The sequence below is a fragment of the Erigeron canadensis genome, chromosome 6 (genome assembly GCF_010389155.1).
Source record: "Erigeron canadensis isolate Cc75 chromosome 6, C_canadensis_v1, whole genome shotgun sequence".
In the NCBI taxonomy this organism is placed as follows: Eukaryota; Viridiplantae; Streptophyta; class Magnoliopsida; order Asterales; family Asteraceae; genus Erigeron; species Erigeron canadensis.
Window position 1 is genome coordinate 39,690,810 of NC_057766.1, and position 25,450 is coordinate 39,716,259.

General features: G+C 33.7%; 3 protein-coding genes, 1 long non-coding RNA gene and 1 other non-coding gene across 10 annotated transcripts; 3 read left to right on the top strand and 2 right to left on the bottom strand.

Moving 5' to 3' along the window:
* Nucleotides 1–11,363: 11,363 nt before the first annotated feature.
* Nucleotides 11,364–13,748, top strand: LOC122603589 (protein IQ-DOMAIN 3-like). Of its 4 annotated transcripts, none has more exons than XM_043776331.1 (6): nucleotides 11,364–11,519; nucleotides 11,818–11,911; nucleotides 12,017–12,352; nucleotides 12,455–12,679; nucleotides 12,768–12,887; nucleotides 12,981–13,748. In XM_043776331.1, the coding sequence occupies exons 2-6, from the start codon at nucleotides 11,834–11,836 to the stop codon at nucleotides 13,554–13,556; spliced, it is 1,335 nt and encodes a 444-aa protein (XP_043632266.1). In that variant the 5' UTR covers nucleotides 11,364–11,519; nucleotides 11,818–11,833; the 3' UTR covers nucleotides 13,557–13,748. The 4 variants fall into 4 exon arrangements, with proteins under 4 accessions (XP_043632266.1, XP_043632269.1, XP_043632267.1 ...); XM_043776334.1 differs by having other exon boundaries at nucleotides 11,366–11,519; nucleotides 12,984–13,748; XM_043776332.1 differs by lacking the exon at nucleotides 11,364–11,519 and adding an exon at nucleotides 11,553–11,626.
* Nucleotides 13,749–16,528: 2,780 nt separating this feature from the next.
* On the top strand, nucleotides 16,529–19,040 carry LOC122604877 (protein FAR-RED IMPAIRED RESPONSE 1-like). The gene is made up of 5 exons (XM_043777740.1): nucleotides 16,529–17,055; nucleotides 17,236–17,385; nucleotides 17,500–18,358; nucleotides 18,432–18,518; nucleotides 18,625–19,040. Exons 1-5 carry the CDS (start codon nucleotides 16,529–16,531, stop codon nucleotides 18,883–18,885), a joined length of 1,884 nt encoding a protein of 627 aa, XP_043633675.1. The 3' UTR covers nucleotides 18,886–19,040.
* A 221-nt stretch (nucleotides 19,041–19,261) lies between these two features.
* On the bottom strand, nucleotides 19,262–20,839 carry LOC122605132. Of its 3 annotated transcripts, none has more exons than XR_006324555.1 (4): nucleotides 20,690–20,839; nucleotides 20,466–20,611; nucleotides 19,874–20,310; nucleotides 19,262–19,677 (listed from the first exon to the last, which is right to left on the bottom strand). It is a non-coding gene; the product is annotated as an uncharacterized LOC122605132 (long non-coding RNA). The 3 variants fall into 3 exon arrangements; XR_006324556.1 differs by having other exon boundaries at nucleotides 19,874–19,950; nucleotides 20,048–20,310; nucleotides 20,466–20,834; XR_006324554.1 differs by having other exon boundaries at nucleotides 20,466–20,834.
* A 235-nt stretch (nucleotides 20,840–21,074) lies between these two features.
* On the bottom strand, nucleotides 21,075–21,156 carry TRNAS-UGA. Its single transcript has one exon. It is a non-coding gene; the product is annotated as a tRNA-Ser (tRNA).
* Nucleotides 21,157–23,409: 2,253 nt separating this feature from the next.
* Nucleotides 23,410–25,211, top strand: LOC122605480 (mitochondrial import inner membrane translocase subunit TIM14-1). Its single transcript, XM_043778435.1, has 3 exons — nucleotides 23,410–23,517; nucleotides 24,328–24,506; nucleotides 24,835–25,211. The coding sequence occupies exons 1-3, from the start codon at nucleotides 23,515–23,517 to the stop codon at nucleotides 24,989–24,991; spliced, it is 339 nt and encodes a 112-aa protein (XP_043634370.1). The 5' UTR covers nucleotides 23,410–23,514; the 3' UTR covers nucleotides 24,992–25,211.
* The last annotated feature ends 239 nt before the right edge of the window (nucleotides 25,212–25,450 follow it).

Below are 25,450 nucleotides of genomic sequence, written 5' to 3' on the forward strand. Positions count from 1 at the left end.
AACAAAAAAATGTTCGGCCGGTGTATGATCATCATGACCGTGAAGAACTATTGGAAGAGATGATGATGCCTCGCCGCAGAAGTGGAAACTGGTCGAGAAAATTATTTGGAGCATGCATTCCTTCGGTTAATTAAATTCATTTCATTTACAATTGTAAGCACATGGAGAGTGTCATGTGTGTGTACTACTAATATTTAAGCTATATAGTGTTACATTGTATGTTATACATTCAAATATTCCTGGATATGATTTTTATTTAGTGATTGACTAGCTAGCTAGTGACTACTTATAATTATGCTAGTATACGTAATTTAATTATAATTCCATTGTCTTAAAAATTCCTTATTGAAAGATATAGTATAATGCGTTGTCGATCGTGATGTTATATATGTGCGGCTTTTTGTTATGAAGATGTTAATTACAACCTTCCCGATCATATAGATGATAGATGAAAGTATGTAACGTTAATTACGTTTTTGGTCCTTTTGTTAATGAAACAACTAAATTACCCATCACGTGACCGATTTTTAAACAGACTTAAGGGTTATGACCAAAAGTGACAGAAGTGAAAACGTTTGACCTAAAGTACAGTAAATGAAAACAATAGATGAAACGCAATCGAAAACAAATACGAAAACTATAATTAATTTTACTAATAATAATAATAATCTAGTTTAGGCTAGTATATATAAATAAAGTAAGATTGTTTCTAGAAGAACTTTTTAAAAAAAATACATATCTGACAAGCTAGGTTTCTTTTGATCTTCATGATCAATGAGTCCGTTTACTTTTATAAATATTATATATGTAGCTGTGATCTTCACGATTAATGAGTCCGTTTATATATATAGATATATATTATATATATATATATAGCTGGTCCGGCTAAATGCATCTTGCAAAAAGTTTTAGTAAAATTAATGTCTTGCCCGTTAAAAAAAATATATTAAATAAAGATATGAGATCCTCCTGTTAGAATGTCGAATCAGAATAATATCATCACTTCCGAAATTAAGGGGCTATTGGATCAGAACAAATCCTCATCCTTTCCAAATACAGAAGATTTCGACTTGGTTATCAAGACAAATGTTTTTCCAACTTGATTTAGTTTCCATATTTCAGTCTATTCTTTCTTGTATAAATTGAGGTTTTCTCAATCAATCGATATATCAATAAAAATCAATATTATTCATCACTATTTAACATGGTATCAGAGCTTCCAATTGTTTGGGGCTCATCATCTACACAATAATCATCCAAAATCACCCGATTAAATCTGAGCTACCATGGCCGGAACCGGAGCCTAGAATCGGGTTCAGATTTAATGCTTCAGTTAGTAAATTTATTGCAAAACAACAAATCACAGCCACAAAACCCAAAACTTTCCGAAAATTTGCAAATCAACCTCAAACTCAATAGTCAAAATTACCCGTTATGGACTCGGATGATCCGAGTTGCTATCGGCAGAAAATCAAAAAATCTTTTAAACCATTTAACCGAATCACCACCAGAAAAAACAACATCTGAAAAATAGGAGTTATGGGAACAAGAAGATCTTATCGTTTTCTCATGGCTCATCCAGAATATTGAACCAACCATTGCCTGAAATCTGACCGAATTTTCCACATCGAAAGAACTGTGGGATGCTTTGGTCACCACTTACAGTAGCGGCAAAGATAAATTACAAGCTTTTAACCTTCATGTCAAGGCAAATGAAATTAAACAATTAGAAAAATCATTAGAAGATTTCTGGATTTCATTGCAAGGTATTTGGGGTGAAATAGATCGCATCGATCCAAACCCCATGAAGTGTGCAGAAGACATTAAAGCATACGCAACAATCCGATCCAATCAGAAATTATTTCAGTTCCTTAATGGGTTAGATCGAAGATTCGAATCTATAAAAAGAGAGATTCTTCGTATCGATCCATTACCGACGGCAGAAGTAGCTTATGCCACTGTTCGGAAACAGGCCGCTCACCAGAATATTCTGGGAGCAACCACTGGAGAATCACAAGGCATCGCCACTGGCTTGATGACCACAAATATGGATGGATCCAGTTTTGCATCAAAAAGTTTCAGCCGCATAGATTGGAAGAAGAAAGCTGTTCAAGATGATAAATCACAACTACAATGTGATGAATGCGGCATGTATCGACACACCAAAGACCAGTGTTTCGAGATCATTGGATATCCCGAGTGGTGGACCGATGGACACAAAACGGCGAGCAAGAAAGGCACCAAGAAAGGATATAACCCCAAAACTAGTACCATCACCTCTACCGCCAAGGCTACTGCAACCAAAGAGAATGATAACCGGAAATCGGAGACGGGGTTTGGTGGAGTAGCGGCGGCCGGAGTTGATGAAAAAGAGGGAGGTTTTTCGGTGGTGGCAGGTAAAGGAGAAAAAGGGGTCGACATATGTGATCCTCTTTTTTCTAAACCATTGTTTCCATATAATATATATATATATATATACGTAATAATTCTGTTGACCAGATTTTAAAGCCACATGGGCCCATCCAGCTTAAGAAACAAAGGGGAGCCCAGTCTTTTGGGCCGAATATAAATGGGCTGAAATGCTTTAGTCCACTGAAAAAACAAGGGGGAGCCCATGTAGTTCAATCTGGTTACAAAAAACAAAATGGGTCTTGGATTTTTGATTGTGGTGCTACTGATACGATGACATATGATTTGTTGGATTTTTCAGTTTTTTCAAAACCCAGGAGAACTCATATCGAAGTTGCTAATAAAGCAAAAATGGATGTGAAAAATGGTGGAACCGTTAAAATTTCTTCAAACATCAATTTAACCAATTGTCTTTATGTTCCTTCTTTATCACATAAACTTTTGTCAATAAGTCATGTGACAAAGGAACTTAACTGCTCAGTTCTTATGCATCCACACTTTTGTCTTTTACAGGATATCCGGACGGGACGGATTATTGGGCGTGGCACTGAGAGATAAGGACTGTATTATGTTGATGAAGTTATTGAGAATGGAAATGTGATGCTAGCTCATGGAACTAGTGACAAAGAAGCCTGGTTGTGGCATAGAAGACTGGGACATCCTTCAGTTAGTTATTTACATACTTTGTTTCTGAAACTTTTTCCTTTAAATAAATCAATTTCTTGTGAAACGTGCATTTTGGCCAAAAGTCATAGGCAAACCTTTAAACCTACTAATACTAGAGTTCAAGATCCTTTTTCATTAGTTCATTCAGATATATGGGGTCCAGCTCCAGTTGTTGGGGGTCAGAATTTCAAATATTATGTGATTTTTGTTGATGATTGCACTCGAATGACCTGGATTTATTTTTTGAAAAACAAAGCTGAAGTGCATGATAGGTTTACCATTTTTTATACCATGGTTAAAACTCAGTTTCAAAAATCTATCAAAGTTATTAGAACAGATAATGGTGGAGAATATGTGAACTCTCAAATGAACCTATTTTTTCAATCCAAAGGAATAGTTCATCAAACCACATGTCCTCATACTCCTGAACAAAATGGTGCTGCTGAAAGAAAAAACAGACTTCTATTAAAAATGACTAGGGCCTTGATAATAGAGTCTTCCGTTCCTAAAAATTTTTGGCCAGAAGCTGTAGCAACCGCCACCTACTTAATTAACCGACTTCCTACAAAAATCCTGAAGATGAAAACACCTTTAAAAACTCTTGCCAACTTTCATAACCTTCCACCAGCTTTCACGCTTCCACCCAAAGTTTTTGGATGTACAGTGTTTGTTCATATTCCAAAAACTTATCTTGATAAACTTGATCCTTGTGCTGAAAAATGTGTTTTTGTGGGGTATGGGGTTACTCAAAAGGGATATAGGTGTTATGATCCAAAGACTCGTCGTATGTTCACTACGATGAATTGTGATTTTCTTGAAACAAAGTATTTTTACTCTCCGGAACTCACTGGTCAGGGGAGGAACAGTGTGACACATTGAGTTGGTTAAGATATTCGTCAGATTCTTCAGTTGAAAACCTAACAGCTCGTATTGAACCGATGAATGAAGAACAATCCTCTTCTCAAAGTGTCAACAAAAATACGATTCCGAACCTGATATCCGAGGTAAGTAATTCTACACCGAGCCATTCTTTGAATAATGTCGTTAATGAAAATGTCCTAGATAATATGCAAGGTCCTGCAGATAATGAAGTACAGGCGGGTGTAGAAGAGGTAGTTACAGTTCCAGAAAGATATGTACTTCCTCCCAGATCAACGAGAGGTATACCTGCAAAACGGTACTCTCCAAAAAGAACTCCTCGAAATTCGAGGTATCCTATGGCAAACATTGCAGACAGAAATGTATCTGAGGAAGCAAAAGCTTTCACAGCAGCAGTATATTCAGAATCAATTCCGTCAGGAGTAGAACAGGCTTTGAAATTGAAGAAATGGAAAGATGCCATGGATACCGCAATAGATGCACTCATGAAGAATGACACATGGAACAAATGTGCTCTGCCACAGGGAAAGAAACCAGTAGGGTGTAGGTGGATTTATACAATTAAATATAAACCAGACGGTACCATAGAGAGATACAAGGCCAGATTGGTTGCAAAAGGATACACTTAAACATATGGGATTGACTATTCTGAAACTTTCTCCCCGGTTGCAAAGTTAGATACTATAAGGGTTCTATTTTCGATAGCTGCAAATCAAGGTTGGTCCCTTCATCAGTTTGATGTAAAAAATGCCTTTTTACATGGAGAATTAAAAGAAGAAGTGTATATGGAAGCTCCTCCAGGTTTTTCTCATGATTTCAAGCAAGGAGAAATTTGTAAGTTGAAGAAATCCTTGTATGGTTTAAAGCAATCACCTAGAGCGTGGTTCGGGAGGTTCACGCTAGCAATGAAGAACTATGGATACAAACAAAGTAATTCAGATCATACCTTGTTCCTTAATCATAGAGCAAATCTAGTGACATGTTTAATAATTTATGTTGATGACATGATTATCACTGGAAATGATAAGAAAGAGATTGAGAAACTAAAAGAAGCATTATGTGCAGAGTTTGAGATGAAGGACTTGGGAAATCTTAAATATTTTCTCGGAATCGAAGTTATGACATCAGAACAGGGAATTTTTATCTGTCAGAAAAAGTATATATTGGATCTCCTAGCCGAAACCGGGATGATTGACTGTAAGCCAGCAGATACACCCATGGTCACCAATCAGAAGTTGTTTATGAAGGCAGAAGGTGAATTCACTGATAAACACAGGTATCAACGGTTGGTGGGTAAGCTCATTTATTTAGCTCATACTCGTCCAGATATTGCATATGCTGTTGGAGTAGTGAGTCAGTTTATGCACCAACCTCAAGTAGATCATATGGATGCAGTTTGGCGAATTGTTCGATATCTTAAAGGGACTACAGGTCATGGAGTATTATTCAAGTCAAATGGTCACCTTAAAATTGAAGTATATACGGATGCTGACTGGGCAGGAGATAAAGGGAATCGAAGGTCGACTTCCGGATATTTCTCTATAGTAGGAGGGAATCTTGTTACATGGAAAAGTAAAAAACAAAAAGTTGTTTTCTTGTCAAGTGCTGAGGCTGAGTTCAGAGGAATAGCAAAGGGTTTAGCAGAGGCATTGTGGCTGAAGAAACTTGTGTCTGAAATAGGATTTGCTCCGAAAGAAAGTATCAAAATTATGAGTGATAATGAAGTTGCTATTCAAATCTCATAAAATCCGGTACAACATGACAGAACCAAGCATGTGGAAGTTGATCGCCATTTTATCAAGGAAAAGCTTGAAGATGGGATTATCAAATTACCTTTTGTGAAGTCAGAAGATCAGATTGCCGATATCCTAACTAAAGCCGTGGGAACAACTATTTTTCGTAAATGTCTAAGCAAGTTGAATTTTGGTAATCCCAATAATCAACTTGAAGGGGAGTGTTAGAATGTCGGATCAGAACAATATCATCACTTCCGAAATTAAGGGGATATTGGATCAGAACAAATCGTCATCCTTTCCAAATACAGAAGAATTCGACTTGGTTATCAAGAAAAATGTTTTTCAAACTTGATTTAGTTTCCATATTTCAGTCTATTCTTTCTTGTATAAATTGAGGTTTTCTCAATCAATCGATATATCAATAAAAATCAATATTATTCATCACTATTTAACACCTCCTTTAAATCGACTTGAGTCATCTTGTCTTGCATTATTGATTATGTTTTGGCATTTTGGTTTACACCACTAATTACAACAAGTACGTTTCTTTGCAATATTTAAAAAGACTGGAAAGGTAATAAGGTTTATTATTTTTATTTTAAAATCTATAATAGTACTAGCTTCTGCAACTAGAAAAGAAAGAAAAGGACACATATTATTTTGACATATGTCTGAATAGAATTTCATTGACTTCTTCAGTTCCAGGTATTAAGTGAGACTATTGACCCGCAACTAGAAAAATCCAAATCGAACTACTGTTCCGGCAGCCTTAGTAGGTCCGAAACCAACAAATCCCGACAAAATTTTCCAGACATATTGCCTAAACATTATATATATCATGTCATGTCATACGTTACCTCCATTGAATTAACTTTTTTCAAATTATTTTCTAGAAAGCCACCAAGTAATAAATAAATGGATAGATGTAATACTCATCTTGATCCAATTTTATAAATAAATCTTTAACTTATAAATAAAAATTTATAAAACTTGATTTGTTAACTTGACCTTTAATTTAATTCAAGAATTAAAATTGTTCTTATTATACTTATAACTGGATCAATTTAAAAGAACTCTATAAAAAAAAGTGATACAACTTACCTAAGTACCTAACAATATCATGTCATACACGAATATCCGATTACATTATTATACTTTTTACTATTATACAAACACCTCACATTTTCGAAAATACAGTTGAAATCTTATAGTTTCAAAAGTAAATAACTAAATATATAAAGCCTGTGAAGCTTTATATCAAACTCAAGATTTTGCTTTATTAAAGAATAATGACTAAAAATCCACTCTCTCTAGAAGCATAGCCTGTTAAATCGCGCCCTTTTTAGCCCCCTCGGTACCTACTATATCTATAGATTTATTTAAGTCCAAATTGCTGTAATATGGAACATAGCATATATATATATATATATATATATAATAATGTACCTATCAAAACTAGCCACATAATCAACATGAATGATATTGGGTATCATATATATTCATGGTAGCCATCATTAAAATTATTTCGTGATCAAAATTTAACTAAACTACTCCTTAATTACTTCTACTTAATTTTACCATTCTTCCTGTTTAAACTTCAAACACATGGAAAAAGCTTCTTACATCCAAAACTCTCCAACACAAGAGTACTCGAACCATGATGATGAGGTACATGACACTCTATCTCTATCTGACTTTATGATATACAACAACAATAATATTGGTGATCAACAAAACTTTTATCCATTTGACAATCAAAACCTTAATCTTGATGTCGACGATCAATTCGAGTTCTCTAGTGAGCTTTTGAAGACGTCTTTGAGCAATAATAGTGTTGTTTTTTGTGGAAAGATCATTCCTTACAAAGAATCTAGTGTTACTCAAAACACCTGGCAAAAAAAACAACACTCACAAAGATGGACATTTTTTAGATTTTTCAAGAAGTCAAGTGAGTCTAAATCAAATAGCGAATTGGGGAAACTCGATTTGAAGTATGATGAGGTGCCGATAAGGAAAGTGTCCATCTTGGCTTCGGCAACCAAGCCAAGATGGTACTTGCTTATGTTTGGATTTGGATCAAGTAGTTTTCCGGGAGAAATGCATATTAGAGACTTGAAAAAAAGGCAAACGTCTATGGGGACTAAAGATAGTATGCAAAATAAGATAAGTAGTGGCAGTGGTGGTGGAATTGGGTCTTGGAGTCTCGTAAGGTTTTTGGGTTGTGGTGGTGGTGATAGTCATCATCATCCAACCATTATGAAAATTGAGTAAGTCAAGTTAGGTCATTAAGTTGGTTTGTAATTTGTCATGTTGTAAAATTTCCAACTTCGACCACATGTCCACATTCATTTGGCATGTGTTAATTAGAGAATGTATGTATGTACATTATTGTTTATTTTGATTTTCTAATCTAACATGTTTATGAGTAGGGCATGTTTATCCTTGAATCAATACGTACTCATATCTTCTTCAAATACAAAATGTAACTTTCCTGAATGTATATTTTTTAGTTTCCCTAACTGTACGAAGACAATTTTGTCAATGCTAGCATCTCACATTCTCACCTAGTTAAGATAAAAATTTCAAGGTGAACTAAAAAAAAACATTCTTAGATGCATGACTTTTTTACGATTTAATTGGACGAAAACTTAAATCATCATCTTACCAAAAAATGGAGATATGGGTGAATTTATTATTATTATTTTTTTTATGTGTGTTTGTGTTTTGGCTTGTCATCTCATAAGTCATAATGAAATTCATTGAAACCAGCGAATACCATAGCCCAATAATGACATTAAAAAGCCTACTAATAGAATTGGACCCGAAATGAGGAGGATGAAATGATGTAGTATAGCTAGTCGAGCCCATTAAGTTTGCTTAGGTTCATTTTAATTATGGGCTCTTGAGTTTGGGCCTTTGGGGACTTGGGTCACCCTACATATATAAAATAGAATTGTTTTGGACTTTTTGTACAGTTCGTAATTAAACTTGGCTAATAACAATAAAGGGAAAATCGAATTTAAGCCTTTAATTTTCGTACGATTCTTTGGAAAGCGCTAACTTAAAATTCGTCAGTTTGGCGAGTTTAGTTAGTAACGAACTAACGACACAGCAAGTCAGCAACCATATATAGTGGTCAAATAAACTTTTTAATTTTCATTTGTCAATTGTCATAGTATCGAACCATATAAATAATTTATCGGAAGATATATAAATTTTTTTCTAAATGCTTAATGCTAAATAAGTAGGATGAACAGGCTCTGACCATTCGAACGTTCATAAATATGCTAAATGATACAACAAGTACTTTTTTGGGTTCGGAAAAAGTTGAGTCAATAGGAGCAAAAATGAATTCGCAATATGTAGAGTAATGATATATAGGATTCTTTCTATAAAGATTCTAAGAGCCTTGGTCTTGTTTGAGATAGATGTACAAGTAACGTGAAAAAAGATGGTATTATATCCAATAGAAAATAATGTCTATACCCAAACCATTTCCCGAATTTATTGGTATAAGAATTGAAGTTGTAAATTGTATCCATCTATATGTATACAACTTATGAAAAATGAAATATCTGCATTCGATCGACATTATCCCTTTACATTTATCTTTTACATCAATTCTCAATAACACTCGGTGTCACCATCCCCACCATTAATAGTCGACGCAATCATCACACTGCCGCTAATGTTGCATAGCGCGAGTACACCTCTATAATTATATATGCATGTTAGATCTCAAAAGATATAACTACATGATCAACTGTCTTACATTTTACTCTTCTAATCAAATCATAACTAATGATTAGGATTGTAATCAACTAACCATTACTGGTAATAGAGAGCGTATATTGTTGAGTGGGTTCATTGTCAAAATTAATGACACATTCAAGAATTTAAATACAAGTACATTTATGTATGTGGTACAATTATAGAACGAAAGATGATGATATTAATTGTGAAGATTGATGTAAAATCAATGTAACATAAGCGATATATAGTTCTTTTCTTTTTAAAGACAAAGCTGATAAATGGCGAATACCTCAACTTTGATGAGCCTACGTCGGGTTCGAATTTTGGTAATGCCCAAAAGAGTTGCTCTCCAATGTGTAGATGAGTATATCATTGCTAAGGTATCTTCACCACATTTGCATGTGGCAGGATTTGAACACATGGCCCCTTAAGAAGAAACCACAAAGTAGAATACTCCTTAACCACTAGGTTATCACCCCCATGACTGATGTATAGTTCTTGACCCGTGTTTATTTTTGCGAGGTTCTATGAATAAAATTTACCTTTAAAAAAATAAAAATAATATTGGATGGGCTAGAAATAGAAATTAATAGCGCAAAAAATTAATAAGTGGGAAGCATGTAAAGTTGTGGGCAACACCACCTCTCAGATTAACAAACGTCCGTTATCTATCTTGCTGGTTGACCTTGCCGCCGGCTGTCATAACTTCGTGATATGGTTATCATGAGTAAATTATATATCCCTTATTCATTACTAGCATGTCTGATGTATTTGTTTTGTTTGCTCCAATTTACAAATGTAGAAAACCAAATTTCCGTAAGGGTGGCTCGATCATTCATACTCTCGAGTCTCAATAGATATGTATAATTAATGTATATGCCGCTATACCACCTAGGTAGCTCACAATCACATTTACATAATACAAAATTCTAAGGGGACCAAAGCCACACTATATAGTACATGACAAATTAATTCATACACTGCCTTGGCCCGGCTCACAAAAATGGGTAACGTACCATGACTTCATAATTACTCCAACATCTTTATCAACATACATATATTATAGAGTATGATATTAATGCCTTTGTTTGGGTGCGAGTGTAAATGACTGACCTGTGGGAGAGGGCACCGGCTATTTTGATAATTCTCTTTTTAAGTAGTGAAATTAAAGAAAGCACAATTGTAATCGATAGAGTGTTATTTTCCTTATGTAATATATGCTTGTTAATTCTTCTTATAATGCTATTACAATTTCTAGTGCGCATGTTATTACATTTCTTATGTAATTAAGAATGTGAACATATATAGTACTATACAAATTCAAAAAGCGATTAATTGGTAGCTTGTTTTTTCTTCAAACCAAGATTCCCTTTGTGCATGTTGGTTATTGGACACATTCACTTTAACCGTCACACAACTCTGTTCTAATTCTAAAAAAAAACCGACATCAACATCTAGCACAACTCACCTTTAAACATTCATTATTTTAATATCCGATTTATTTTCTGTATATACTCGAGTGTCAAATATATTTTAATGACATAAATCTGATGTATATTTTGTTTTTGTAAGTATCAAATGATATATTGTCGGCAAATCAATAGTTTTTACTCGTAACAACATTAGAAAATGGTTAAAGAAAAAAGGTTCTCTGGAACAAGTATTTAACCCAAACATACACGCTGTTAACTAAAACATTTCTTTTGATATTTCTTGGCTATTTTTCAAATCATCTACGTAGAAAGGTTTAACTGACATATCTACCGGTTTAGAAAACACAAATAACAAGATGAAAATTTAAATAAAACCGATATATCATCTACCAAAAAAATACTAACAACCCATTTTTATGTCCGTTACCCAGCATACAACCACCCCTTTTAAATTTAATGAAATCAAAATCCACAATCTGTCATTTCTCTCCTTCTCTCTCTCTTTAAAAAAAACAAACATTCACGAGATCTCTCTCAAAAAAATCTCTCCTTGCACCATTTTATTAATCACTTCAATTCAATTCTTTTGTATATTCAACACAAATAACAAAACATTGTTTGCATTATTAATTGACAGTTGCAGGTATTTGATCACTTATTAACACCATATATCTATCATCACATGAATGCATGTTTTCAACTTTATTTATTCCCTCTCTGCCTAGACACACCAAATAAAATTTCATGTTGGTATTAATTCTCCATTATTGTTTTTATTTGTTTCTTTCTCAAAACAACTTCACTATATCCTTTTGATTATTTTTATTTTTTTGATATGTTCTGTTAAGATTAAGACAGCGACATTAATTACAGTGATAAGATTTTTTAGAATTTGTTATTTATGTCATTATGAATTTTAATTTATGGTTATGGTGGTGAAGATGATTTGAGTAGCAAATGGGGAAAAAGACAAGTTGGTTATCAGCAGTCAAGAAAGCTTTAAGCCCATCTGAATCTAAGGATAATAAAGACAAGGTTTGTGTGTGTGTTTCCATTTTATCTTAGTTTTATCTCATTTTATCTTGGATTAATTTTCATTTTTTTTTCTCTTTTTGATGAAATGCCATTTATATGTGACAGAAATCTAACAAAAAAAGTTCAAAGAAATATTGGTTTGGAAAGCAAAGGAGTAGTTTGGATAAAGAGTTATCACAAAAAGAAACTATATTAGTGAACACTATTGTCCCTATCTCTCCTCCTACAACAGAGGAATCAAAACTCACTAAAGCCGAGAATGAACAGAGCAAACACGCGTATTCGGTTGCCTATGCAACCGCTGTGGCAGCAGAAGCAGCCGTGGCAGCCGCTCACGCCGCTGCTGAGGTTGTTCGACTCACATCCACTGCCCGTTTCTTAGGCAAATCAACCGAAGAAATTGCAGCCATCAAGATACAAACTTCCTATCGCGGCCATTTGGTAAATATTATAACTAACTTTAATCAAGAACTTGTTATGTTTATTTCAGCACCGAAAATGTGTATAACAAGTTTTGGACATATGGGTTTTTATGGATTTAAGGCAAGGAGGGCATTGCGTGCTGTGAGAGGGCTAGGGAGGCTGAAGTCATTGATTCAAGGCCAATCTGTCAAACGGCAAGCAACTTCTACATTAAAGTGTATGCAAACGTTGGCTCGTGTACAGTCTCAAGTGCGTTCAAGGCGCATTCGTATGTCTGAGGAGAATCGAGCTCTCCAAGTACAACTCCTTATGAAGCACGAGAAAGACTTCAACAATAGATCCTCTGTAAGTTTTAGAAACAATTACTACTAAAAATCATGTTTTTTCTTGTCTACTTTGTAGCGTTCTGAGAATTAGAAAATTTGGGTTACAGATAGAAAATTCATGGGATGACAGTAAAAAATCAAAAGAAGAAACTGAAGCAAGCTTACAAAGCAAACAAGAGGCTGCAATACGGCGAGAACGAGCATTGGCATATGCACATACTCATCAGGTCTATTTACATCTTCATTTCAGCCCGATTACATTTTTTGAGTTTAATCTAATGAATTTAATTAAGCTCTTTAATATCATTTTATATGTGAAGCAGCACATGTGGAAGAACTCTACAAAGTCTTTGAATCCGACATTCCTGGACCCTAACAATCCGCATTGGGGATGGAGTTGGCTAGAGCGTTGGATGGCCGCCAGGCCATGGGAAGCACAAACCATATCCGAAAAAGATTCACCGGCTGGAGACACGGGTAAAAGGGCTAGCCGACCTCCTAGCCGTCAATCACCCTCTACACCCCCAACCAGGGCTCCATCAAATAACAGTTCAAGGGTTAGGCCCGAAAGCCAAAAGGGAAGCGTGGATGACGACTCTAGGAGCTACTACAGCCTGCAATCTGACCGCAATAGGAGGCATAGCCGGGCTAGTTCAGTGCGTGATGACGAGAGCTTTGATTCTTCACCCGCGGTTCCTAGCTACATGGCTTCAACATTGTCCACTAAGGCTAGATCTCGATTGGCTAGCCCTTGCCATAGTCCAAGCCCATTAGGGTCAGGAAGAAAAGGCGCCTCGGAAAAAGGCACAGTGCCTGGGTCAGCCAAGAAGCGGCTTTCCTTTACGGGCTCACCGGCCCGAACCACAAAGAGGATCCTTGAACCATCGATGCAATGATGTGATGGTTTTAAACTCATAAAGAATTGTTTGTGTTGTTAAATTCTTATGTTTGAATGATTGTTTTATTCAATTTTAACCATTTTATTGTTTTTGTTAGTTATGTGTTGTATGTATTTAGAGAAATTTGTTACTTTTTTTTGGTCATGTACAAGTTTTTTGATGTATGAGTTTGGGACACATGGATTGTTTGATTTATTTTTGAGAGTTTGTTGTAAGGTACAAATAAATGATGCATAGAAAGACTTGCGTTGAAAGGTAAAATGATTGGATGACAAAAAGTACACAAAAGTCCAGGGCAGGCATTGAGAATAACTCCAAGTAGTACCTTGCTTTGTCGGGGAACAAAACAGAATAATTTACACTTTTACTCCTGTACTTTCTGCTATCTTTTTTACTAATTAACCCGACTATTATGCTGGCCATTAAGAAAATGTTTGTAGTGAAAGATTAATACAAAATGAAAATGGCAATATGATATTGATGAGCATTTTTAAAGAGAAATTTTCTCGTAAATAATGGATTTAGAATTAAGAATGAGAAATGTATCTTTGACCTTTGAAAGTCGTTGGTATTTGCAAAGGTTTATTGATTAGCGTGATTTTACCAACCCGATTACTAAAAGATAAGGAATCATTAGGACACACAAATTCACAAACAATATGTACTTGGCGTCACGTGTTTCTTGACATTGGTTGGAAAAAATATTTACTAAAATGGTATAGTTTAAAAAGTATTTACTAAAATGGTGTTTTTATTAATTTTTGTGGTATTTTGACTAAAAATTATTGATTATATACATAAACCATATTTCTCTTACGTATCAAATAAACTTTATTTCTTTATCATATTATTGACGTTGCTACTTCATATTTATTTATCTTAAAATTAAAAATCATCAATTAGTAAAGGTTTGACTACTTGGTGAGTTTCATTGCTTTATCATATACTATATTCTTATTCAATCTTTCTTTTCTTTTTGTTTTATGTTATCACGCGCTTCTTTTGCTTTTGTTTTGTCGAAACCAATGATCAGATGATATCTCTGAAACTTGATGATTTCCATTTTTTTTTTTTTTGCTTATTGTTGTTAGTGTTTATATGAATGTGGTACCTTACTTATTCAAGATATATCGAATTGACTTTATAATATTATGAGAATTCATGAGTTATAGAAAGACTCAATGAAAAGTTAAAGAAATACAGATGAAAAGCTAGAAATAATGAAACATACAAAATTAGTACTTGGTAATTAATAGATAGATATTAGTTTGATTTAAGCTTTTAAGTTTTGATAGTTTAGCAAAGTTGATAAAACAGATACAATATAATTTTTAGTCAAAATCCTACAAAATTAATAAAAACACCATTTTAATAAATATTGTTATTAAAAACACCATTTTGGTAAATACTTTTTAAACTACACCATTTTAATAAATATTTTTAATTATATCATTTTGGGTATTAACTCCATTAGTTGGTGACTTTCAAAAAATTTCAATATTATCTATCCAGGATAACTACGGTTATTTTAATAGCCAAAACGGGAGCACTAACGTAACGGTAAATATGTGTATTTAGTTTAGATGAAGATTGTATGTTTAAATATATAACTCCATCTGATAAAATTACAATAATGTCTTACTATCATACAAAAAATTCATATATTTTAAAAAGGAGAAGTATAGGTTAGACTTAAGAGATATGCTACAATGACTAACATATTACTAACAATTTTTTATTAACTGACATGGAGGGTGATGTGGCCCATCCACATCATTAATCATTAAATATTGCTTAAAAAAACTAACCTAAGTTAATTAACCCTAATACTAAATTTCCCTTTTTTCCCTCTGCACTCTATAATATTACGCACTAGAATAGGAATTATGGTTTCCCTCTGCTCTTAACTTCTTCTCCTATAATCTCCTCCACAACAATAACCACCTCCCAACATGAATCAATATTCTAATGTTTCTTCTCCATTACATAATAAAGATATATTATCAGATTGCTCATCCTTTCTTTCTTCCCCGTTACATGATGACGAGTTGTTATCGGGTTATGATCAAGGGTTATTAGAGCATTCTGATCCATCACCATTAACAGAGTCATCATCAAAAACTACGAATTTTCAGTATCATGAGGATGTACATGAGTAAGTTCGTCTATTATAGGCTGCTTAGTAACATACTGAATTATTATTATTATTATTATTATTATTATTATTATTATTATTATTATTATTATTATTATTATTATTATTATTATTATTATTATTATATATGTATGTATGTATATGTAATGCCGCTTTAAGATTACAAATGAAATTGAAATTAGTTCTAAAAAGCAGCTTGTTTTCATATAATATGAAGTAACGTTCTGACATGTTAATTGGGCAGATTATGTTCATTTGATTTGAATTTAATTGATATAATTGTTGTTCATTTTAGAGATCATCAATATGGCTTGGAAAAAGAAACCAATTGTGAGATAAATATCGATAAAATCAAACATCATGAAGATGTGTTTTTTCAAGACAAAGGTAGCAGTAGTAACCATGATGAAGATGCTGAAGAACCAAAAATTGGCATGACTTTCGATACTATCGAAGAGCTTGCTACTTTTTATGCAAATTATGGGAAAAAAAGAGATTTGGAGTCTGTAAAAGGTCCTCACGAAAGTCTTATACGGATGATCAGAAAGAGTGTGCCACTTTTTCATGTAATCGGGCTGGGAGGTCAATGTCGAAATCAAAAAATATTTTGAACCCTCGACCCGTTTCAAAAACAAATTGTCCAGCAAAAGTTAATGTAGTCCTTGGCATTGATAAAAAGTGGAATGTGTCTAAAGTTGAACTCAAACACAATCATCCGTTTAGCCTAAGCAAATGACGCTATTATCGGTGTCATAGAGTTGTGAACCGAAATGTCAAAATACGACTTGAAATCTTTCAAAGAGCTGGAGTAAGAATGAATAAAGGTTTCAATACCTTTGTCGTGGAGAGTGGGGGATATGAAAATGTACCATTTACGGAAAAGGATTGTCGCAACTACATTGACAAAGTGAAACGGTTGAAGTTTGGAGAAGGTGATGCTGAAGCAATTCAAAGTTATTTCACGAAGGTGCAATCATCTGATCGTGATTTTTTTTACATGTGGGATTTAGATGATGAAAATCGACTAAAGAGTTTGTTTTGGGCTGATGCGAGGTGTAGAGCAGCTTATGAGGAATTTGGTGATGTAATCACATTCGATACTACATATCTTACAAATGAGTATGAGATGCCAATGGCTCCATTTGTAGGAGTAAATCATCATGGACAATCAATATTGCTTGGTTGCGGATTGATTTCAAATGAAGATAATGAGACATTCACATGGCTATTCCGGTCATGGCTTGCATGTATGTCTGGACGTCCTCCTCAAGCCATTATCACATATCAAGACCAAGCTATGAAGAACGCAATACAAAATGTATTTCCTGATGCACGTCATAGGTAATAACTGTTTTCCTTTCTAACTAGCTGGTATAGTTTATCTAATTTTAAACTATATGAATTTATATATGAATGGCACTTAAAAGCAACCTGCTTGCCTCTTTACATGAAATATATGAAAGTTTTAGTTGCTAACTCTAAAAAATAATTGTGTTGTTAAATACATGCTCTTGTTTTTAGGTGGTGTTTATGGCATATCATGAGAAAACTACTTGAAAAGTTAGGCATCCATAAGAAATACAAATTTATTAAGTACAAGCTTAAAAAGGTTGTGTATGATTCTTTTGTTCCTAGTGAATTTGAAGATGCATGGAATATAATGCTAGAGAGGTATCAACTCCAAGAAAATAAGCGGTTGATAAACTTGTATTTAGAAAGACATAGATGGGTTCCTTGTTACGTGAAAGATACCTTCTGGGCAGGGATGTCTACTACATAACGTAGCGAGAGTATTAATGCATTTTTTGACAAATATGTAAACAAAAAAACTACCTTGAAGCAATTTGTCGAACAGTACGAAAATGCATTAAGGGATAGGGCCGAGAAAGAAAACAAAGAAGATTTTAATTCTTACAATACACACTATCCACCAATTACCCGCTATGCCATGGAAGAACAAATGAGGGAAATTTTCACCCATGCTAAGTTTAAAGAATTTACAGAAGAATTAACAGGAAAAATGTATTGTGGGATAGGTTCTTTAAAAACGCAAGATGGGATTTCAGAATATGAAGTAATTGAGGATGTAATGGTCAATGGAAATTTAATAAAGAAACCATTTGTTGTTTCTTTCAAAAAGGGTGATTCAGGGGAAGAATCTGATGTGAGATGTATTTGTCGCTTGTTTGAGTACCGTGGAATGTTGTGTAGGCATGCACTTACCGTACTTATCAATGAGAATATAAATTTAGTGCCAGATAAATACATATTGCGAAGATGGAGAAAAGATGTCAAGCGGAGACATACTAAGGTTAAAGTAACTTATAATGATTGGGTTGACTCAGATGAGGGGCGTCGTTATAGTAGAATGTGTAGTGCTTTCTCAATGGTGGCAGACTTGGCATCTAAATTAGAAGAAAAATGCAATCTTGTACTTAACCGAGTGAGTGAAATAATGAGTGAAGTTTCAAGTAAAAAAACTGTTCATGATAACTTCATATGTACCCCGGGGCAGAGTACTTCTCCAAAGAATAGCACAAAGATTCTCGATCCGTTGGTAGTGCGAAGAAAAGGCCGTCCTATGACTAAGAGACTCAAGTCCCACGTTGAACAAATTATTACAAAAAAGCCGAAAAAGAAGAAGGTATGTTAGTAAATTTTATACATTTCACTTTTTATAACAGTAACTGTATGGTTATGCTTGATTGTGATTTCAGAAATTGACTGAAGTTGGAGATGAAGAAGTTGGTTGTGAAGTTGATAATGATTTACCAAAGAAAAAACGTACAATGAAGGAAAAAGCGGTAATCATGTTAGATTAATATTCAGTTAAAAGTTGTCTGATTACTATGTTTGATAATCAATCATTAGTTGTTTCAAGTATTTAAGGTGTATTGTTATTCTTTGTAGAAAAATCAAAATGAGAACGTTTACCCTAGTACGGGTGATGCAAGTCAGAGCGTTTATGCTAATTCCCAGCCTCACTATAGTGGATTTCTTCCAAGCTATCCTATGCAACATCATCAGTTTCATGTGCAATCTAGAGACATGTTCCACCAAGTTTCTCCACAACAATATGTAGGATTTCAAGTGCAGAAATCATCACAAGGGGGCGTTCCTGATGCATCATTGAATCCTCCGAATACACAGCCCTCCAAATTCAACAATTAGCTTTTTATAGCCAATTTGTCTATTTGTGTTGTCCAGTACATTTTCATCTGCGTTTTTCATTATTTGGTGCATTTGTGTGGATTGTTTTAGAAATGGAGTATTATCTCAGTAAAAGATAGGGACATATTTTGCGAGGCATTTGTTTTGTTGGAACTTTACCCCAGTTATGTTTCATAATGGAATAATGTTGTATTGATATTTTATACTGCCATGCTTTCCTTTTTATTTAAAGCTCTTCTTTTTAATTTATTTGGTTGCACTTCCTTCCCAGAAAGCTTTCAAAAAATACACATGGTTTCTAATGTACGTTTGAGCCAACTTAAAATGCTATCCATTACAGGCAGATGATCCTGCTGTTGGCAACAATTGCGAACCATTTGTTGTAAAATAAGAAAACTTATATAGATCTAATGAGACTAAAATGTTCTCACAATATCGTGTACTCATGTACATGAATCTTTAGTAGACTAAGAACTAATTTTACTGTATACAAGCATTTATCTAGTGAATACAAATGACTATCTGATGATTGTCTTGAAAAACTTTCTGCTCTGCACTCGTATACATCACCATATGGCAGCAACACAACCCTTTCCAACATCTCCATATCAACATATGACAACAATATTTCTGGCAATCACAACATTGGTGGCTCTCATCACAACTTTATGCTTTGCACTCGTATTCATACTAAAGGACATGCCGCCAGGACATAAGGAGTTCTCGTTTAACACCTCAAACATGTGACCGCTCCATGTGTGAGACATAAGCTTAAAAACACCTTCAAGAAACCTAAAAGACGATAGTCAATTGGTCAATGAAGCTATAAGTTTACGGATAATCATAAAACTGATTTCAATCCTTATGACATATCTATCTTGCTATATTACAGGCCAAAGAGATGCTTTACGTAATTAATTAGTACTCAATCACCTATGTTGAACCAAAAGTTCTATATTCAAACGGTTCAAAGAAAGTAAATACTGACCCGACCATTACACGAAGGTTAATCTTAGCATCCAGTTTCAGACTTTCAGCCCGTCTCTTTATCAAGTCGTTCATGACCTATCAGATAAATTGATGCACAATTCATGAAAAGGAACAACATTAGTAGTATAATGCAAGCAAGACACAATATTTTATAAATAAACAAAGGAACTACCTTTCCAAATTCACACTTTAACAGCCTTAATAAGTTAGATGCACGGAATTTTCCATATTCTTACTGGTCTCCGATATTCTATTCATCGTAAATTCTATAATAGCAAGATTGACAAACCGATATTCTATTCATCGTAAATTCTATAATAGCAAGATTGACAAACATATATTTTATAAGTTACTTTGGAATATAGTTAGATGCACTCAAATTTATATGAAAAAAAAAAAAACAAGTTCCAGCTACTACTCATTGGCTTCAAACATCTGTCAAAAAAGATGGGCAAATTAGCACAAATCCAAACGCACTTGCTATAATTCCTATAATTAAAGATCCCATCTATGCACTTATAAAATGACACAGTAATTTTGACAAAGAATGGGCAAAAAATGCTTATAAATTGAATACTAAATAAACTTACCTTGATCTTTATTGATTATTACGGCCCCTTCTAAAATTTTGATTTAGGCATTACTATAGTTTGAGATGTCCCCAGAAAATGAAACCTCTTGGGATTAGGAAAATGATTTGCAACAACAATGAAGAAAATCGATCATCGAAAGAAACCTATAAAACCCCGTTGCTCACATGAATAACCTCAATGAAAAAAGACATTAGAAAGACATTAAAATTATTAAGAAAAACCTGGAAAAATAATATCCAAAAACCCATAAAAATCGAACATCTCTGATTCTTAATTTGTGTATCGTGGGTCTGATTTTCTTTAGAAGAGATGGAGATTTAATTTTTTGGAAAGAGAAACTAGGAAGGTTAGATTATAAAACAGTTTTACCATGGTTGAGTAAGATGAGAGACGTGGATGACCACATGACAATCCAAGTAAGTTCGTAAAAAACTTGTTAGTATAACGTTAGTCAGTGTAGCATATCTCTAGACTTAAATAATTCATATGTCAAAGTTTGACTTTTAACAATAAAATTGTTGTGGTCAGCACTCAGGCAACAAAATTCCATTGACTATCATAATTCATAAAGTATATGAGCGTATATAACAACTGGTAAAAATTTATCGTCGACAGCAGGGATCGAACCTGCGCGGGCGAAGCCCAATAGATTTCAAGTCTATCTCCTTAACCACTCGGACATATCGACATATGTGTTTATCTTCTGCCAATTTTGTTTTAACTAATGCATTTCAGAAATGAAGAAAAAAGGATAACAATAAAAACTTATATAAGCAAAACATGGCACAATTGACATACGAGGCAGTTGCATAATTAAGCACGAGTACATATTAATCTCTTTGCATCTTATTACAGAATTATACCTTAACTTGATTTATTAAGGAAAGTTAATGTGAATAACTTGACCTTATGTGACAATCAAAAGTACCGACAAATGATCAAATATACGTTTTTGGAACTGTAACAAATTAGAACCAAAATGAATTGAGTTGTTTCTTGTCTTCCCATTTAATTTTAACAACAAAAAAGAGGGAAAACAAAATTACTTTTACTTAGCCTTTTTTTGTCAGAATTTACTGAACAAGCAAACACCGATGAATATCAAGCAAATAAATTTTCTGTTGATAAAATAAGCTCTCTTTTTTTTCATGTTTAATGACATACGAATATAAACAGGCATACAATACAATATTAGAATATATGAAAAATACACAAACAAACCTTAAGAAAACAACTTATCAATGTAAATGAATGATAGATAAGGTTTGTTCATGCTCGCCTACAAAAATATAAATAAAATGTATGTCAAATGTACAAATTTATGAACAGCTCATTAAAACATTTGATTCATTTAAAACTGCACAGAATGGTACCCTGTAATATGACGGTGGTCGTGACATCGTGATGGTGGGGGGCGACTGTTGGTAGTGGAAGCGACGTTGAGTTGTATTAATAATTGATGTAAAATAATTAACGTAAAGAGTTAATTGAGATACTTTTAAAAATAAATAATTAATAAGGTAATTTAATCATTAACTATTATGGGGGCAATGTAGGTGAAAATATGTTAAGGGGTGCTAAATGAAAATATTATACAACTTTTCAACACTTTTAAAAATGGTTGTTTATTCCCTTCTTTTATATTAGATAATATAGATACAGATATATCTAGGATCATAACTATCAGATATAAAACGGGAAATTGTGATTAATTATAATGTGTGTGCAAAAAATCTAGGATTATGAGTCACATAACTTATGATGATGAGTCATACTTTTAATTAAATCAATGTTAAATGTTCATGTTTTTTCATTAGGGATGTCATTCGATATATTTTGACAAATTTTTAAATTCGAGGGCGGAGCTCGGACGGCTAAGGCATTTGGCTATCATCCTCTATGACTTATCACCTCTTATTATCTATCATACTCTATGACCTATCACCCCCACCATCTCGACGCCGCAACGTGCGAGTACTTTGTCTCGTATAAATCTATATCTAACGCTATTTTATAAAGTATTTTACCTAAATTAACCTTCTTATCTAATCAGTAATATAACATTTCTACATAATATACCTATAATACCTTTAAATCTCAGCCAATTTTTCTCTCTTCTCAAATTTCAATCATTCATTTTTTTTCTCTCCTCCATAAATAATTTTATCCCTATAATTGATTCAAAATCTTTTATCTCAAAAACCGTATAGCAATAAATTATAAAATTTGTATGGGTGTTCTTAAAATTTCATGCTTTTTCATTAGAGAGGTCATTCGATATACTTTCGACGAATTTTTAAATCCGATGACGGAGTCCGTACGGCTAAGGCATTTGACTATCACAATTTATGACTTATCACCTCCTATGACCTATCACTCAACCATCTCACCACCGCAACACGCGGGCACTATGCTTGTTAATAATCAAGTCGAATCATTTGAGTTCAAAGTATCTACAAACAAATTAGCTTTCAATTTGTACCCAAAGGAAAGCTTAAACCATGTTTCAAACTTTGAGACTAGCGATCAAATGGAGTTTAAGCCTGACACTATATCAAGTTGATTATACCTGCAATCAAACTTACTCTATCCTTAACTAGTTTAAGACTCCATCTTTTCATGGTTACTATTTGATGAACTAAAATGATATAGAAAAATAAGAGATACTTTTACAATAGTTAAATCAGAATTATATAAGTATATCTACATTGAGCAAAAAGAATGTTTTCCTTTTTATAATGAAAGACATACAATAAACTCAAACTTTCTTCTTTCTTAATTTTCTTTATCTGTTTATTCAGGGTTAAAAGGCTGATTGGACTATAAGTTTGGGTTGTTTTTCACTACACTAAAAAAGTGGGCTTATTAGTGGCCCAAAGACAAAAACAACAAAAAGGAAAATAAAAATAAAATTATATACCCTTCCTTATTAACGGATTATTATTATTATTATAATATCATTTGTGTCTCAGAAGTATATAGAATCTTCAAGAAACAAAATCGTTGATGCAAACATTTTCTTCTACCTCGGAACTCTTAAGCGTTAATGGTAAGTCTTTTTCATTTCTTTCTGCATTTATTTTTGTGTAATTTAGGGTTTTTGTATTATTGTAATTTTAGGGTTTTACCATTTTTTCGTATGATTTGGGAATTTATCTGATTAACCCTAGATAGATATCATATTAAGTTGATCTTACTTGTTTTTTGATCGAGATTTTGCGTGCAAAATATGTTTTTGTTTTTTATATTTGCCGGTACCCAAAAAAATGGAATGAAATGAATGAGTTTGAAATATATAATTTTATATATAGATGTTGATATAGAATTTTATTCATTTTCATATATCTAAAAACATGATCAGCTCATAAACTTGTTATACCCTGGAAAGTTGTTCGAGTTCGAGATGATTGTATGCCGATACGCCGTATCCTGCTAGTTAAGTACTATAAGTAAAATGAATGGTAATCAAATAACGTGAAAAGTCGATAGCCAGGTAGGATATGTTGGACGTTTCCGTCAGATGTCCTAATAGGCAAGGGTATGTGTTTCTGTTTTGTAGGATCCTTGGGTAACTGCCTTTTTGACAAAGTGATCGTTGACATGATTTGATCGATTATTTTGGTTTGCTATTCATTGTTGGATCGGTTATTAATTTTGAAAAACGTTTGGTGTTGCACATAATGTTCTGGAGATGTTCTTGTTTGGAGTTTTTCTTGTTAATACATTAAACCTGAAACAACCAATTTAGCTCTTTGATATATCTTTGTGTGGTTGAACTAAGGAATGGTTATGGAAATGCTTATCTAAAAAGGAGATTCAGTAATTTCAAAAAGTTAACAATCTTTATATGTTGATACAGGCTACCCCGTTTATTGCTGGGCTTGCAGTGGCAGCTGCAGCCATGGCTGGTAAGTATGGAATTCAGGCGTGGCATTCTTTCAAGGCTAGACCCCTAAGGCCTAGAACACGCAAGTTCTATGACGGCGGCTTCCAACCAACAATGACAAGACGTGAAGCGGCTCTGATCCTTGGTGTTAGGTAATATATCATCATCCCTTTTGGAGCTTCACTTACACCCTCGTAGAGTCCTTCCATTCGTTCATTATTTAAATGATAGTTATAGACCTTTTCTTTTGCTTCGGGAAAATATAATGTGAAGAAGATGCACATGCTCTCAACGTTGTATGTTAAGTTCGAGAAATCTTGTAATATTGAGATGTTATTGGATTAAAACTGGTAAAGAAAGTGGAAGAATACATCGACAACCAAGATAGGTTACTCGTAACAATGACAACATTAAGTTTTGTTTAGCTTGTTATATATTGAAGGGTATTTAGACATTTCTCATATAGATCGTGTTGGACAGAGAAAGCGTTGCTGCAGACAAGGTGAGGGAAGCACATAGAAGGGTAATGGTTGCAAACCATCCGGATGCCGGAGGCAGCCATTACTTGGCTTCCAAAATTAATGAAGCCAAAGATGTAATGCTTCGAAAGTCCAAGGATACTGGTTCGGCATTTTGATTCTGGTCGGCCTCTACAACTGAGCTTTTGTTTTAGTCAATTTCTGATGGCATACAACTGATGTGGTAATATAAAGGATCTCTGTGCCAATGGTTGCTCTTAACAGAACTTTGTATTCATTGTTATATCTTTTGACTTGTCTTGTATGAGACTATGAGTAACAAGTAAAATGTAGCAGAACTATGAAATGATTATTTGATATCATTTATGGTCTAACATACTGAAAGCTGTTGATTGTTTTGTTTAATAGGAGTGTGACTTGAACCTCTGGACCTTAGCCTAGTGGTTATCGATAGTGATTCACCAATGACCAACCTAGCAATCAAATGGTCATGGGTTCTGTGACTGTCTCATTTGAGACAACATGTTGTGATACTGCGCGAGTTTTTGCCTTTCGACCAACATAAAAGAATTTAACAAGATGGACTTTACCTTGTTTGGTTAATTTGTAATTAATGA